Source organism: Trichomycterus rosablanca, chromosome 26 (genome assembly GCF_030014385.1).
Source record: "Trichomycterus rosablanca isolate fTriRos1 chromosome 26, fTriRos1.hap1, whole genome shotgun sequence".
In the NCBI taxonomy this organism is placed as follows: Eukaryota; Metazoa; Chordata; class Actinopteri; order Siluriformes; family Trichomycteridae; genus Trichomycterus; species Trichomycterus rosablanca.
In genome coordinates, this window is record NC_086013.1 from 17,658,144 (window position 1) to 17,674,245 (window position 16,102).

A 16,102-nucleotide genomic window follows, 5' to 3' on the forward strand; every position below is an offset into this window, starting at 1 on the left:
TGTTGAGGTCAGGGCTCTGTGCAGGACACTTTATAGAGATTGTTTTATGGGTGTTCCAACAGGAACAAGCCTTCCCTAAACTGCTGCTGCAAAATCATGCATCAGTGTGGACGTGAGATTTGGACTGGTGCATCATGTATCAGATTATCAGATAAATCTGTAATGTGGGTGCATTTCTGCTGAAATCTGATATATAACGACACGTTCTCATCCACGCCGCTCAGAAATCAGTCAGAAGAAAAAAAAAAAAACCTCTGCGTGAGGACTGCAGGATGGATGAGATGAAAGAGCCACAGAAGGAATGAAAGGAATAAAAGACGAGGGATTAGAGCCTGAACAGAACCAGTTGAACGTAGAGAACGAGCGTCGCGTGACAACACGCTCACCTGCGTGTGTTTATACAGGAGGTCTGTGGTTAACAACCACACAAACACACGCAACCACAGAGCGACAAACAGCGGGCGCATTCAATCACCCGAAAATTACCACACGTGCATTCCTGCACCCCTTCACACGCGCCGCTTCATTACAAACACATTCATTTCACCCTGGAAAACAGCCTGACACGCCCGAATCAGCACCTACACCCCATGCTGAGCCCTCAAAATATCCCAACAGCCTCCTCAGATCAGATCCTGAACACACCGAGACTCTTCACACCTCCACTGTTCCCCCTAAACTCCCTACATGAGGGTAACATGCCGAGCTGGGACACCTTGACAGGAGGATTGGGGGGGGGGGGGGGGGTGTTGTGATGTGGATGAGGAGTACAGTCACGCCAGCAGGCAGGTGAATCAAAAACACCTCTCACACCTCTACCTGTCACTTACACACTCCATTTACTCTACATCATGAGTGTGAGAATGTTGGTAATACAGAGAGTGATTGATGTAAAAGAGAAAAAAATGCGTAATAATAATAATATACTTATAATAATAATAGTAATTAATAAAAAATAAATATCTCAATAATAATAATAATGATAACGAAAAAACTAAAATAATAATAATAATAATATACTTATAATAATAATAATTAATGAAAAATAAATATTCCAATAATAATAATAATAATGAAAAAACTAAAATAATAATAATAATAAACAAAATTTAAATAATATAATTATAATAATAATCTAGTAATAATAATGATAAAATAATAAAGCAATAACAATAATAATAGTCAAATAACAATAACAAATTAATAATGACAATACTTATAAAATGTATAATATTAATAGAAAAAATAATAAATATATCATTATAAATATAAATGACACATAAAAAATATAATTAAAATAAATACAATAATAATAATAAATATACTACTAATAATAATAATGATGATGATGATGATGATGATGACTATTATGATGAGCTGGATGATCTTCCTAATGAGCGGCTGATAGCACCACTGAGATTCGAACCCCAGATCCCTGGATCCCTGAGCGGTTGTGCACAAACGTACCTCCCCACTGCACCATCCGAGCGCCAGAATCTCAACAAGTTCATGAATTTCTGATTTTATAAACCTGAAGTTTCCAAGTAAACTAATAATCTGATCTGATCTGAGTCTTTAACATGAGCAGAGAGCAACACGTTCAGAGCAGAGAGTCTCAGTCAGTACATGAATAACCAGATGATCCTACACAGCCAGGTTATCAGAACATCAGAGCTGTGATGCTGATGCAGATCCAGCATTTATTGTGAAATTACATTAAAATCACCAGCAGCAGCGTGTGTGAGAATCTGATCAGATCTTCCACCAACCCGCAACTCCGCATTCCAGGAAATCAGACCGACTGAGTGGAGTGTGTAAATAACTCATTATCAGATTAGGAACCAAACCAGCTATTTGGCGTGTGTGTGATTATTTAGCAGAGGGCGAGTTGGGGGGGGTGAGGGGTGATGGCGGGGGGGTGATAGAGATCTGAAGGTGAAGGTTTAGTGGGGGGGGGGGGGGGGGGCGGCGTGCACCAGCTTGTTGAGCTCCAGAATTCGGGAGCCTGTTTTTGTCTGACACAGATTCCTTCTGACTCCTCTCTGTCAGGGTGAGTGAAAACAGTCCCGTCCTTAATCACACACACACACACACACACACACACACACACACACAATGCAGGGTTACACCCCCCTATACACACACACCTGTTTTAGAACTTTAACTGGAACGTCCAGGTGAATCTGAGCTGATACAAAACAGCACAGTGGCCTCAGTGCCAAAAAATGAGTACACACACACACACACACAATATATAGGGTACACACAAACACTCACATATATGAAGTACACACACACACATGAAGTACACACACACACACACACATGAAGTACACACACACACACACACACACACACATATGAAGTACACACTCACATATATGAAGTACACACACACGTCTATGAAGTACACACTCACACATGAAGTACACACACACATATAGAGTGTACACACACATGTTGGATGTCAGCAGTATTATGAAGTACCATACATCCTGTGTGTGTGTGTGTGTGTGTGTTAATTTGAAACCCATTTCCCACAAGAGCCCAGCATCATCCAGCACAGCACCATTATCCTCATCACCTCCCCATATGCTGCATCACACGCTATCATCATAAATAACACACACACACACACACACACTCACACACACACTCCATCATACAAACCCATTCAGCACGACTCAATAGGAGGTGAAACACATGCTGGTTCGATCAGTGTGTGAATAGAGAACACCTACACACACACACACACACACACACACACACACACACACACACACACACACACACACTGCATGTGATTCTCTTTCATCTCTTCATTTGTGCTTCGTGTTCAGTCCTGGATTTCACACACTGAAGCTGGAGCTTAGGGAGTGTGAGCATGCATATAGAATGTGTGTGTGTGTGTGTGTGTGTGTGTGTGTGTGTGTGCGCACTCATAGGTCACCGCATGCTAATGAAGCGAAGGTTTGGGCCTTGTATCCTCCTCAGATCGGCTGTAATGGAGACATCAGCGGAGACGAGCTGTGTGACCGAATACAAGCCGAGCGACTGAGAACTAAGAGTTTGGACCAAGGGCCCAACACTGGCAACACAGTGATGGTGGGGCTTGAACCAGCAACCTCTCGATTACTAGTCCAGGAAGGTATTTACTGAGCTATTAAAACTGTCAGAATGATAAAACGGTAATGCAGATCCGGGAAGCGAGTCCCTCTGTGCATGATGCTATCAGTTCAAACTCGAATCAGACGCGGGTGAATCACATGAAGCTGGAGCAGAACCTCCTGTATCGGGAAGCAGCCCTGTGATATATTCAGATTATGCAGCAACAGTTAAGGGAAGGCCCTTTCCTGTTCACTATCAGGTTTGAACTAAAAGGACCAAAAACATTATTAAACACTTCTTGGTTAACAGATTAGATAAGAGGGGAACAGACACGTTACGTAAAGCTCGACAATCAATCACTGTGTGATCACCCTACAATTTCCTTTCATCATAACCGTGTGTGTAAGAGTGTGTGTTTTAATCCCTTCCCAACCTGTGTGTGTGTGTGATTCACAGTGAAACCCCTCCTACACACAGTCGAGCCTGCTGTAAGCTCATAAACAGAGTTAAAGCATTTAATTTATTTCATTTACATTAGTCACAGAGGAACTAAGCCGCGGTACCTGCACAGACCCAACACACACCTGACGGGATCACAGAGGTCCGACGGTTTCTCCATAAACAAGAGATTAAAACCGGCTCGTGAATCATACACGCCGCGGTCTGGTACCGCCAATTATCAGACCCACACGTCTCATTTAAACATGCACGGCTCCCTTTTAATCCCCCACCGCCCATCTACAGCCCATAAACTGTTCAGGAGTGAAGAAAAGCGTCCATGGTGTTCGGGTGGTAAAACTCCAGCTCTGGAATTATAGCAGTGCTATCGGCCAGCCGGGGACCTACACAGACACACGGTCGGCTGTGTCTGTAGGGGCTGTAGGGAGAGGGACGATGGCTGAAACAGGGTTCCTCATCACTGGTGTAAGTGCAGCCTCTGCTGACCGGTCGAGGGGGCAGCCGATCACCTAGCAAGTGACAGGAAGCGATCGCCAGCTGCGCGTGCCCTCCTCAATCAGGGGTGGCACAAGGGGTTGATAAATACCAACCTCAAGTTGTACAAGCCGGGTAGAGATGAAAAAACAACTAGGAACTGCCAATCTGTCTCTGTGTAGTGCGGTAGTGTGGTTTAAGACGCAGCCCGTCACTCTGTGTGTGTGTGTGTGTGTGTGTGTGTGTGTGTGTGTGTGTGTGTGTGTGTGTGTGTGATCTTTCTAAACGCTCACACGGCAGCCTGAGGTGATGGAGATTAGAGCGCAGGAAAATAAGTAGTATGTTGGCTCGGAGCTAAAGCAATCTGTGATCACACACACACAAACACAAACACACACACACACACACATACACACACACACACACACACACACACACCTGCCTTTTACTTTCTAAGCCTCTAAACAAACTAGGTTTCCATTCTACCCAGTGTTCCACTCCTCTGTTCTACCCAGAGTTCCACTCCTCCTAACTCCAGCTCTGTTTTATTCTCTCTGCTGTGTGTCCCTCTCGCTCCCTCCCTCTCTGTCTGATTGTCTGACTCTCAGGAGGGTCAGGGGTCTCCTCTTGTCCCGAATTGCGAGTCTGTGAGAGGTGTGTGGGAGGCTGGAGAGTGAACGAGACAGTGAGAGAGAGCGAGTGTGTGTGTGAGAGAGAGATCAGTCCATTCTATACACATCCATCACTGTGGCCTGGACACTGATGAGTCGGCTGAAGAGCAAATTATCAACACAGCACCACCATCTCATCAGGAGCTCTACCCCCCACCACACACACACACACACACACACACACACACAGAGTAACACACACACCCTGGTAACAGAAAGAGAGGAGAGAAGGTGCAGGTTTGAAGATTAGACCAAAGACACAGAACGGTCGTTTCAATCCTCAAGGAGCTAATCACAGGATTAACGAGGGTGAGAGAGAGAGTGAGAGAGGATGAGAGAGAGATGACGGAGAGGGGGTGAGAGAGAGAGAGAGAGAGAGAGAGAGAGAGAGAGAGAGAGAGAGAGAGAGAGATGAAGTGGCAGAGCAAAAGTAAAAAGCTGCTTTAAATGCAAATCCCTGTCTTATAAAATCGGTTCCGTTTAATAGGATTGCTCGGCCGCAGAGCTGCATTTCCACAGTGGGAGAGGAAACGAGGAGAGAAAACATCAGCAGTGCTGCAGCAGAGACGTGCAGAACCACAGCGAGAGCGAGAGAGAGGAGAGTGATAAAAGAGTTCCATCATCGGTGTGTGCTAATGTGTTACTGACTGTTTTGCTTACAGCAACACCGAGTCCGAGTGTGTGTGTGTGTGTGTGTGTGTGTGTGTGTGTGTGTGTGTGTTATGTACACTCTACACTCCTGATTCTCCTGAGTGGCACATTTATGACGCCCACCGTTAAACCGCCACTCATAATGACATTGTAAAAAGAGAAAGTGGGAGAGACGCAACAAACACAGTAGAGAGAAAACAAAGACTCAGGAGGAGAACCAGAGAGAGAATCAAAGAACCATGGGGAGAACCAGAGAGAAATAAAGAACCATGAGAGAGAAATAAAGAACCATGAGGAGAGAGAGAAATAAAGAAACATTAGGAGAGAGAGAGAAATAAAGAATTATGAGGAGAAAGAGAGAGAAATAAAGAACCATGAGGAGAAAGAGAGAGAAATAAAGAACCATGAGGAAAAATAAAGAACCATGAGGAGAAAGAGAGAGAAATAAAGAACCATGAGGAAAAATAAAGAACCATGAGGAGAAAGAGAGAGAAAAAGAACCATGAGGAGAGAGAGGGAGAAATAAAGAACCATGAGGAGAAAGAGAGAGAAATAAAGAGCCATGAGGAGAAATAAAGAAACATGAGGAGAAAGAGAGAGAAATAAAGAACCATGAGGAGAGAGAGAAATAAAGAACCATGAGGAGAAAGAGAGAGAAATAAAGAACCATGAGGAAAAATAAAGAACCATGAGGAGAAAGAGAGAGAAAAAGAACCATGAGGAGAGAGAGGGAGAAATAAAGAACCATGAGGAGAAAGAGAGAGAAATAAAGAACCATGAGGAGAAATAAAGAACCATGAGGAGAAAGAGAGAGAAATAAAGAACCATGAGGAAAAATAAAGAACCATGAGGAGAAAGAGAGAGAAATAAAGAACCATGAGGAGAAAGAGAGAGAAATAAAGAACCATGAGGAGAAAGAAAGAGAAATAAAGAACCATGAGGAGAAAGAGAGAGAAATAAAGAACCATGAGGAGAAAGAAAGAGAAATAAAGAACCATGAGGAGAAAGAGAGAGAAATAAAGAACCATGAGGAGAAAGAGAGAGAAATAAAGAACCATGAGGAAAAATAAAGAACCATGAGGAGAAAGAGAGAGAAATAAAGAACCATGAGGAGAAAGAGAGAGAAATAAAGAACCATGAGGAGAAAGAGACATAAATAGTAAGAAGAAGCAAAGATGTTCGGCCTCCAGTCCAACAGTGTTCAATACTGTGAATGACTTAAATAATGAAGTCGACCTTCAACACGGAACCATGAGAGTTCAGAGAAGAACGAGACGAGCGAGATGAGAAGGTGATGAGCTAGAATTTACATTGACGGCATTGAGGGTAAAGGTTTTGTTCAGGGGTCCAACAGTGGCAACCTGTCAAGGCTTAAACCAGTGACCTTTCGACTGCTGGCCCAGTTCCTTGGCAATAAGAAAGGAACGAGAGAAAAAACAACAATCAGAGAAACAAAACGAGAGGAAAAGAATAAAGCGACCGTGTAAGAGTAAATGAGGGACGAAGGAGGGAGGACAGAAATTGGGATCCCTGGATGAAGAACGTCCCAGTTGGAATGCTTCCAGGCTCTAAACAAACTCGAGTGTAAATGAGAAACCTAAACGGGCACGAGCAGATGACGTTATTAAACAGCGCCAGCCAAACGTACTGGGCATTGTTTTGTCTCTCTCTGCGCCGTGAGGGTTCCGTCTCAGACAGGAAAACACGGTCGAGTAAAATAAAGCACGGCCGTATGAACAGTAGCGCTCCTTCTCCTGCGCTCCTGCAGTGAGATTCCAGGCGCTACTGTAGGCGGCGGGGGGTCCGACAGCCTTTGTAATGATTAATTTGGTGAAGTTAAAAACAGGAGCCGCGGGGGGTAGATTGGATTTTGGCCCCTAGGTTTGGCTGAAAAGACTTTGGGGCTTAGATGACAGCAAATCCCAGAATCCCTCAGGATCTCCTTACGGCTCTCTAATTCCTTGTGTGGCCGGAGTATTGACCGGAGAGACACGAGGCTTTTATCTGAGCGACGGCGGCTGCTCCATCGGCTCATCTCCCCTCTCACGTTAAAAAGAGCCCCGATGAGCTGAAGGAGCTTATCCGGTTCACCTTCTGTCGCCCCTCTCCGTCTCTTTTCAAGATAATTAGCGGAGCTGGCGATGGGCACGGGCGCTTGACTAATCGAGGCCTCGCTGTCTAAACACCGTATTGATCAGTGCAATGAAAGACATTTACACAGCGACTTTCTTTAGCTCAAAAATAAATAAATCTATGTGTTAGCACATCACTGCGGAGTATCAGAACTCCCACAGTGACCCTGACCCGACTCATTTAGGACGCGGCATGTACGCAGCCTTCGGTCTTTAAATTGTTTCGTTTGCTCCGAATGAGATCTGCTCGTCTCTGAACCGAAGATCCATCAGCTAATTAGAGAAGCAGCTCGTTCGATATTTCCTTCATTTATGTGTGTGTGTGTGTGTGTGTGTGTGTGTCAGTCACAGACGGCGCTTAATTGATTATGGATGACGATGAGCAGGTGTAGCCCGAGGAGCAGAACTAATCCGAACCATCGATCGTCCGATACGCCGCCGAAGCGTGAAGAATTCCAGTGCGCACCTGGAAGGTCACCTGTCCTGTCTGTCTGTCCTGTTCAGCTTCCACTCGCTCCCGACGGAGCCTGTACTGATCCTGCTTCGTTAAGATGCCGTTAACGACACAAAGAGACAGAAATAACATTCTTACGGCTTATTACGTGTTACGAATGCAAACGTTTGACCCTGGAAATGCAGTTTCCTGAGCGTCACGAGCGGCTCCTGGATTATAGAGATTCTAAGTACAGAATAAAAAGGTTCATGCACTAAAACCAGCATATGACTTGTTTACGACCATTAAAACTACTGTCATGTGTCCGCTCTATCCATCCGACTCTCCTTGATGAGATTGGGGTTGCGCAAGAGGTATGAGATATGAGATATGGAGATAAAGGAAGAAAATCAGGGCAATACAGATCTGATACCAGCATCCTCCCAGTACATGAATTCTTTAGTGGTGTTATGCAGAACGGCGTGTGATAACAGGGTGCCTTAAGGCAGCGCTGTGTGTTTTTATGTACATGGAAGATCCGTGTTGAGTCAGTCATCATGGCATTTTTACAACACCCATAAAACTTCTGCACCCATATTCAGGCTGGTATCAGTTTAACAGAAACTACAGGCAGTTCACTGGTACGTCTTTTTGTCCGTTGGCGTTCATTTCCATACAAAGTGATAAAAGTGAATCCTGGATCAGCGACGTTCCGGCTGAGATGTTTCCAGGCGCTAAACAAACTTCCAGACCCGGAGAATGTAAATGTTTTAAAGAAAAACCTCCTAAAGGAGCACAATCAGACGACGTGATTAAACATTTCACTAAATCATTTCCACACACAGTATTAAATAAGACGAAGATGCTGCCAGTCAGCAGGCGGGTTTAAAAACCACCGACAGCAGAAATTCTCCTGCCCCTTGTTCTTTCCTTTCTTTCATCTCTTATTAACTCCAGGTCTTTGCAAGCACGGTATTTCCTTTAGGAAACGCGCATCTAGCTAAGCTAATCTCCTGCTCATCAATAGCTCTTTGTGTTAACTGTAACTCGGGACTAACAAAAGAGGAAACACTCCACCCTTCAGCCTTTGTGAGAATTAGCTGACTTAGCCTGGCGGCCGGGACTCGTTTTAGTTGCCGAGCTACGTTCTTCTGTCCCACAACTTTGTTAGAATGACTTACGCTGCGGTTAGAAGCCAAAGAAACAACACGCGCCCCGGCAGTACCTTCACAAAAACACGACTACGCCCTGCTTCCAACCGTACTGAAATAAAAGACGGCATTATTCCTCTTTGTGATTGTTGTTGGCGCATCCTGTTGGTAACCAAACCTGTAAAATAGAATCGACTTAAAGACGTCCAACTCCACCAAGGCCATTTCATATGAATGATCCTAACTCAATAATAAACTCCATTTCTGAATAGAGTTTCATCAGCTGCCGTGTGTGTGTGTGTGCACGCGTGTGTATACAGTAACTTGAGAGCAATTTGCCTAAAGTGCCAACAGACGAGGGAAAAATGTCCAGCTGGATGGAAAAAACTGAATGACGATTGAGCTAAAATCAATAGCGCTTTAGAGACGATAAATCTTTAAAGCCCATTAAAGGAACAAAGTCGTAGCCTGTGGGTGAAGATTAACAAAAAATAAAAGTTCTTCACTGTAACTCTGTGTGTGTGTGTGTGTGTTTGGAACAGAACCACACCACCACAAAACAAATTCCTTATTAAGAAAGGTTAGGAGGCAATAAAAACAGATTAATAATCGTTTAGTCATTAATAACGACTTTAATCAGATTTTAATAAGCAGCTAGAGCTAAAGGATCGACTCCCGACCAGCCAACAGATTTTATTTTTCACTTTTACCACCTTACACAGCTGTAACCGCTTCTGCAAGCTTTTGTTATCAACAATAGAACTTATTTACTTATTGAGGAGCTTCAAACGCCATCTAAGCCCCCAGCGCCTCCTCCTCGAGGGTACAGCTTCAATAGCTGAATAGGTGGCGAGTACAGAAACGCCTCACCTTATATTATTAAAAGATTCACAACTCACATCAAATAAAACCTTTAATATCACCTATAAAAGACCTATAAACCACGATAAGCAGCCCCATAACATCAATCAATCCACAGTTCAATATTTACAGTCCTTTCAATAAATGTATACATTTAACAGATCTTCAGCTATAACGTAGAACAAAATCCCTGCCTCATCTAGCCAAAAACACGAGCTGTGGAGGCGACCTTTTCATAACGTTTTATCGTAGCCACCTTATCTTCCAACACCAGCACTAACAGCCAGAACTTTCTTCTTATCCATGAGAACAAATATTAAAGTCACAAGACACTTCAACTAACATTGACGTAAACACAAGTCTGAATAAACTGCCACCATCCGCAGAACTTTGGAACTATGGGTACCAAACGTCCTGCAAATAAGACATTATAAGCTGTTTTTTGTGGTTTTTAATATTTTTCGCTGCCCAACATAAAGTCGCATAAATTACGTCTGTCGAATTATATTTTGCTCCCTATTTTTTCACAGTAAAGTTGAAAACAATGGAAGTCGAACCGACGTAAGTGCCGGTAAATCTGTACAGACAAAAACATTCCCAGCAGTCGTGTAGAAACAAACTCTCGGCTCACAACAACAGACCAACATGAGGACAAAGCTCAGAACCTGATATAGGACCGTGAGCACCATGTGTAGGGTTCCATTTTTCGGGGTAAAGTTGAGCTTGTGTGCGTTCATCTTATATTAATGTATTTTCATCAGTGTGAGCAGAAGATGAACTAATTTTGAAACATGGTGCATCACCGAGGGCATCACAACCACAGCCACAAGCATTTGTGCCCTAAAAGTTCAGTAATTTTTCAGCCGTTTTTTTGTTCCACATGATGAATGAGTTGGAATCTGTCGAGCTAGAATGCACATCTGAATTTCAGACAGAGATCATGTATTATACATCCTAAACATAAATCATACATAAATGTAGAGCTAAAAACAGCACATCACCGGAGGGAAGAAACACATCCGCTGTGTAAAACCAGACTGAAAATATGTTCGCTTCCCAAATCTTTAAAACACACGTGCACACACATGCACACACAGCCAGAATCAGCTCAGGACTAACTACACACACAAACACACACATTTCTACAGGGCAGTATACAGGCCCAAAGAATCCTGATCCAAATGATTGTTTAAGTGTCAGAAAACACATGTCAGCCTCCTCTCTGTATGATTTGGGGTTTATGTGGGGGGTGGTTGGGGTTCCTCTATACAGAAATGAAGTATAAATGATGATAAATGTGCTGTAGATGGATTCTGGTGATTCAATTAGGTGAGAAAATATCGCCGCTGGATTGTTATTCATTATGATTAGCGTGTTTGGTTAGTGTTTGGAATGAACTGTCAGCTAGTGACTTTGTTTAAAAAGTATATTCTGAATGCAGTGGTGGCTCAGTGGTTAAGGTATTGGACTAGCCAACCATTAAGTTGCCACTGTTGGGCCCCTGAGCAAGACCTTAAACCCTCAATTGCCTGCATGGTAGAAAGTCACAGTTATAAGTTGCTTTGGATAAAAGCATCTGCGTAATGTAAATGTAAATAAAAGCTGAATTCACTACGTTATCTTGTCCGAGTATGAAGACGTGACTTAGTGTCAAAAGACATTGCTGGAATTTTGGATCTCTAATGAGTTTTAAATGATGTAGTTTTCATACAAGCCTGTAATTCTTTCTTTAATAATGATTTTAATTGTTATGAGTGTTTGTTAGCTCACTGGTGGGGTTTTATAGGCTGTAAAACCTCCACATGAAGCCTCACATTTCATTTCATCTGCGCTTCCCATTTTATTACATCTTCATTCTTTCAGTTCATATTAGAATCGTATTTCTTTACTCGTCTGTCTGCTGGTGTTACACTTTACTGATCTTTATTGGTTGCCCTCACTCAGTTCCGCAGTATTGACCATGTTAAGTGATAATGTGATCATTTAAGCTTAAAGCTGTTGCAGTAAAGTGTGAAATCATTAATGATATAATAATAACAGCACTGAGATGATTTAAGCCTGACCTGTTTAATCATCTCAGCTGTTTAACTGCCTGGTCTATTAAAATGAGCTTGAATTGGTTCATGTTACTTAAATAAATCAATCATATGGTCGGGTCGTGGGGCCTCAGTGGTTTGGGCTTTGAGCTATCAATCTAAACGTTTGATTCCCATCTCCGCCAAGCAGCCACGGTCGGGCCCTCAAGCAAAGCTCTTCACCCTACTGGTTCTAGGAGTAAAACATTGGCTGACCCTGCACTTTGAAATGTGATTTTAATGTACAAGCGTGAATCTTCTTACTATAAAGAGACTTTTAAGTTTAGAGGTTTAAGTTTTAGTTTAGACTCCATTATTCAAGTACTAAATACTGAGGCAACAAATTCCCTTCATTATTTACACTGAGCATACAAGTGAAACACAAACACACACATATCAACGAGTCCAAATTAAACATTGTATAAATCTTAGGTTTAAGAACACATAAAACAAATATAATAAGTATTAAATATAATATATAAAACGTCCCATCACAATCCAAATCCTTTTAACTTTTTTCTATTTTCTATTGATTTGTTTGAAGCGAGATAGAATCTTTCTCTAAACTAGACAAGTCAGTACTGCAAATAACACGTGATTTAAATTAACATATACATACTGATATAGATCACAACTAAAATATTTAAAAAGAGTAAAATGAATGGCACTGAATATAGTGTTAAATAATCAGTGCAATTGTGTAAAGAATATATATATATATTTACAGAAATATATGTGTGTATGTATATGTGTGTGTGTGTGTTATGGCCCTTGTAATGGTGTGTGTGCTTGAGTGGCTGCAGACATGTTACAATCCACACACGTTTACATGGATCAGTAGGTTCCAACAGAATTCTGATATGAACTCTAATGAAAAGTCCTGATGGGTCATTAATTCAAGCTTGTTTAGAGAGTCTACAGCTCCACACACACACACACACACACACACACACACACACACACACACACACACACACACACACACACACACACACACAGAGAGAGAAGCAAACAGGTAGTTGAGTTCAGCAGCTGTACTGTCAGTGCAGAAACGTGATCTGAGTGCAAGATTAATTACCAGAGGTGTGTGTGCTGTGTGGAATTAATTAGTGTGTGTGTGTGTGTGTATGATGGTAATTAGTGGAGGTAAGTGTGTTGTACCTTCATCGGCCCGCGTTGTGAGCGAGATGATCCACAGAGCAGCTAGACTCCTCCAAACCAGCCGCATGATGCACTGAGAGCCCCCCATTAGTCTGGAATAGGTTCCAAAAAACCAAAGGAGGGGGGGAAAATACAGCACTTCGGTCCTGTCAGCTGGTCCTTGCACCCATGGAGAGTTCAGATTTCAGATTAAAGCCACCGATTCTGGAGACTTGAGTCTGGAATAGAATAAAACTTTTCTTCTGTTTTATAATTCAGACACACCACCAGTGCAGTCGATTCTGATCTGTTTCTGAGTGCAGATCATCCAGTGCAAACGTGGAGATGATTTTATATAATCAGGTTTAATCAAGCTGATCAATAGTTCTGAGGTTAGAAGAGATTAGTAGGAGAAAAGCAGCGTTTCCTCTGGAGGGGGAAAATCCCCAAACATGGAGTTCTAGATCTGTGCGATTTATTTACGATTCAGTCTAAAATCCCTCCCGGATCATATCATCCTGAAGACAGTTCCTGAAAATGATGATCTGTTCTAGATGAATCTGTTTTACTCCAGAACGAACGGAATCCGATCAAACACTGGATCCTTTTGTACTGGGTCCGAAAAATCCACCCAAAAAATCCAAGTGCACGGATCACAGCGCTTTATTCAGGGTCCGTCTGATGAATCCTGTGCTCAGATCCGTCCGATTGCTCAGTAATGTGGTCATAAAACGTGGCAAAACACCCCAAAAATGCGGAACATGCTAAAGATCGAGAAACATCGGTGATCGGGTTCCGTCCGCTCAATCCCGTCTGCACCGTGTGCTTCAACTATGGTCGATCTGGATAGAACAAGGACCGCCCACTTGACCATAAGCCGCACCCTTTTGTGCATATATCGCACACCATTGGTCAAACCGGCCTGTCAATCATAACAACAAGCCCCGCCTCTTATTAAATCAAATGCATTCACTCAACACTTCAAGTGTTTTCAACAAGTTTTATAGAGAACAGTGCCTTCAGCTTTCACTTCATTCACATCGTATTTATCAGCCAGTTTGTCCTGGTCAGGGTCGCAGGAAACACGGAACGCACAACAGTAATACCCTGGAGGCTTCAGCCACCCTCTATGTGTCATGTATGCTGTAAATCTACATGTGCACAGAACAATATAAACATTTCTTTTGCATCAGAGTACAGGGGCAGCCATCGTACAGCCTCTGCGTACATAGCCAGTCGTGTCTGTGTAGACGCCCTGCCCGCAGATAGCACTGCTGAGATTCAAACCCGTATCTCTGAGGTGGGAGGCCAGCGAATTAGCCGTGTACATTTACATTTACATTTTCGGCATTTAGCAGACGCCTTTATCCGAAGCGACTTATAATACAGTTACAGTGATAGCTCAGTGGTTAAGGTACTGGACTAGTAAACAGAAGGTTGCCGGTTCAAGCCCCGCCAACACCAAGTTGCCACTGTTGGGTCCCTGAGCAAGGCCCTTAACCCTCAATTGCTCATCGTGTTCAGCTCATTGTGTAAGTCGCTTTGGATAAAAGCGTCTGCTAAATGCTGAAAATGTAAAAGTACACAGTCTGAACAACTGAGGGTTAAGAGCCTTGCTCAAGGGCCCAACAGCAGCAATCTGGCAGTGGTGGGGCTTGAACCAGTGACCTTCTGGTTACTAGTCTAGTACCTTAACCACTAGGCTATGGCATCTAAACATTAGACTGATGATGTCTACTCTCTGTGTCTGTATCAAGCACAAACAAGACTCAACTCCCAGGAATCAACGTGGCAGAATGATCTATGAGCAACTGGAAAAGTGTCAACTTTAAAGAAGTCTTTGCAACAACCCACAATCCCAACAAACCTGTTCTCCTTTGTTGTGATGGGCATGTTATACACATGATTATTGCAAACGCAGCATTTTAAAAGCATGGAAATCCCTACGACTACGTCTACCGAGTACAACCAAGGCAAATTGAGCACAACAGCCATTTCCTAACATTAATTTTACCATGAAGAGACTCTTTTAGCTTTTTCTTCATTCTTGAGAAAGCGATCCTGGACATCAGCCAGCCAGCCAGGGTGTAACACCATGTTCCCAAGCTCTGTGGGTCACTGTTTACATGATTTAGTTTATTTAAATAAAACTGCTAAATCACTTCTTGTTTGCTAAGTCTGAGGCTTATCAAATCCTGCTACAAGGTGACTAAATGACAACATAACAGATAAAATGAATAAATATTTGAATTCAAGTCTGTTCCCACAACCTTTATTCTACTCAGTTCTGTTCACAGTGACTCAGCTAATGTTTTAACTTTAAAAAAAATCTGATTTAATCGGTTATTAATTCAATATGAATTCAATATAAATCTGTGGCTGATCATACTCACATAGCATTTATAGCCTGTATTATTATACTGTAATTAGAGGATATCAAAATCTTACCTCTCCTACATGGTTACTGAACATTTTACCGTTTTTTCACCGATTTTATTTACTTTTATAACTAGTTTAACTACTTTTAATTTTAGTTTACCTCAGAATTAATCAATAAAACAATATAAAGCGAATATAAACCGTTAGCCCTGATGACCGTTAGCTGAGGAGAAACCAACCGCCTCAGCGATTCAAATATTCAAATCTGTGCTCGCGACATTTATGAGCGGGAATTTAAGTGATTGCCAATCTGGCTCTTTTCCACGAGTCAATTAAAGAATCGACTCATTTGGCTTCTGAAATGCTGTTTATTCAATTATATCGACTTGTATAGAGGTATACACTTGCTGGACATTCTATAGCTATAAAACTATTGGTATTATTATGTGTTTTACATCCTTTACCATATCTGAAACAGCTTTCCATCAGATTTTGGAGTGTGTCTGTGGGAATGTGTGCCAGTTCAGTCAATCATTCGTTTGTGAAATCAAGCACTGACGTTAAATGA

General features: G+C 42.4%; 1 protein-coding gene across 4 annotated transcripts in view; it reads right to left on the reverse strand.

Annotated features, from left to right (window-relative positions):
• Positions 1–15,767, reverse strand: part of LOC134303625 (ephrin type-B receptor 4a-like) — a 51,716-nt gene extending 35,949 nt beyond the window's left edge. For 3 of the 4 annotated variants that reach the window (XM_062989081.1, XM_062989082.1, XM_062989079.1), the window contains exon 1: positions 13,177–13,431. In XM_062989081.1, coding sequence (XP_062845151.1) covers positions 13,177–13,264 — 88 coding nt within the window. In that variant the 5' untranslated portion in view covers positions 13,265–13,431. Of the gene's footprint in view, positions 1–13,176; positions 13,432–15,603 lie in introns of those variants that run through there. The other variant, XM_062989083.1, reaches the window with a different exon arrangement.
• Between the last annotated feature and the right edge of the window lie 335 nt (positions 15,768–16,102).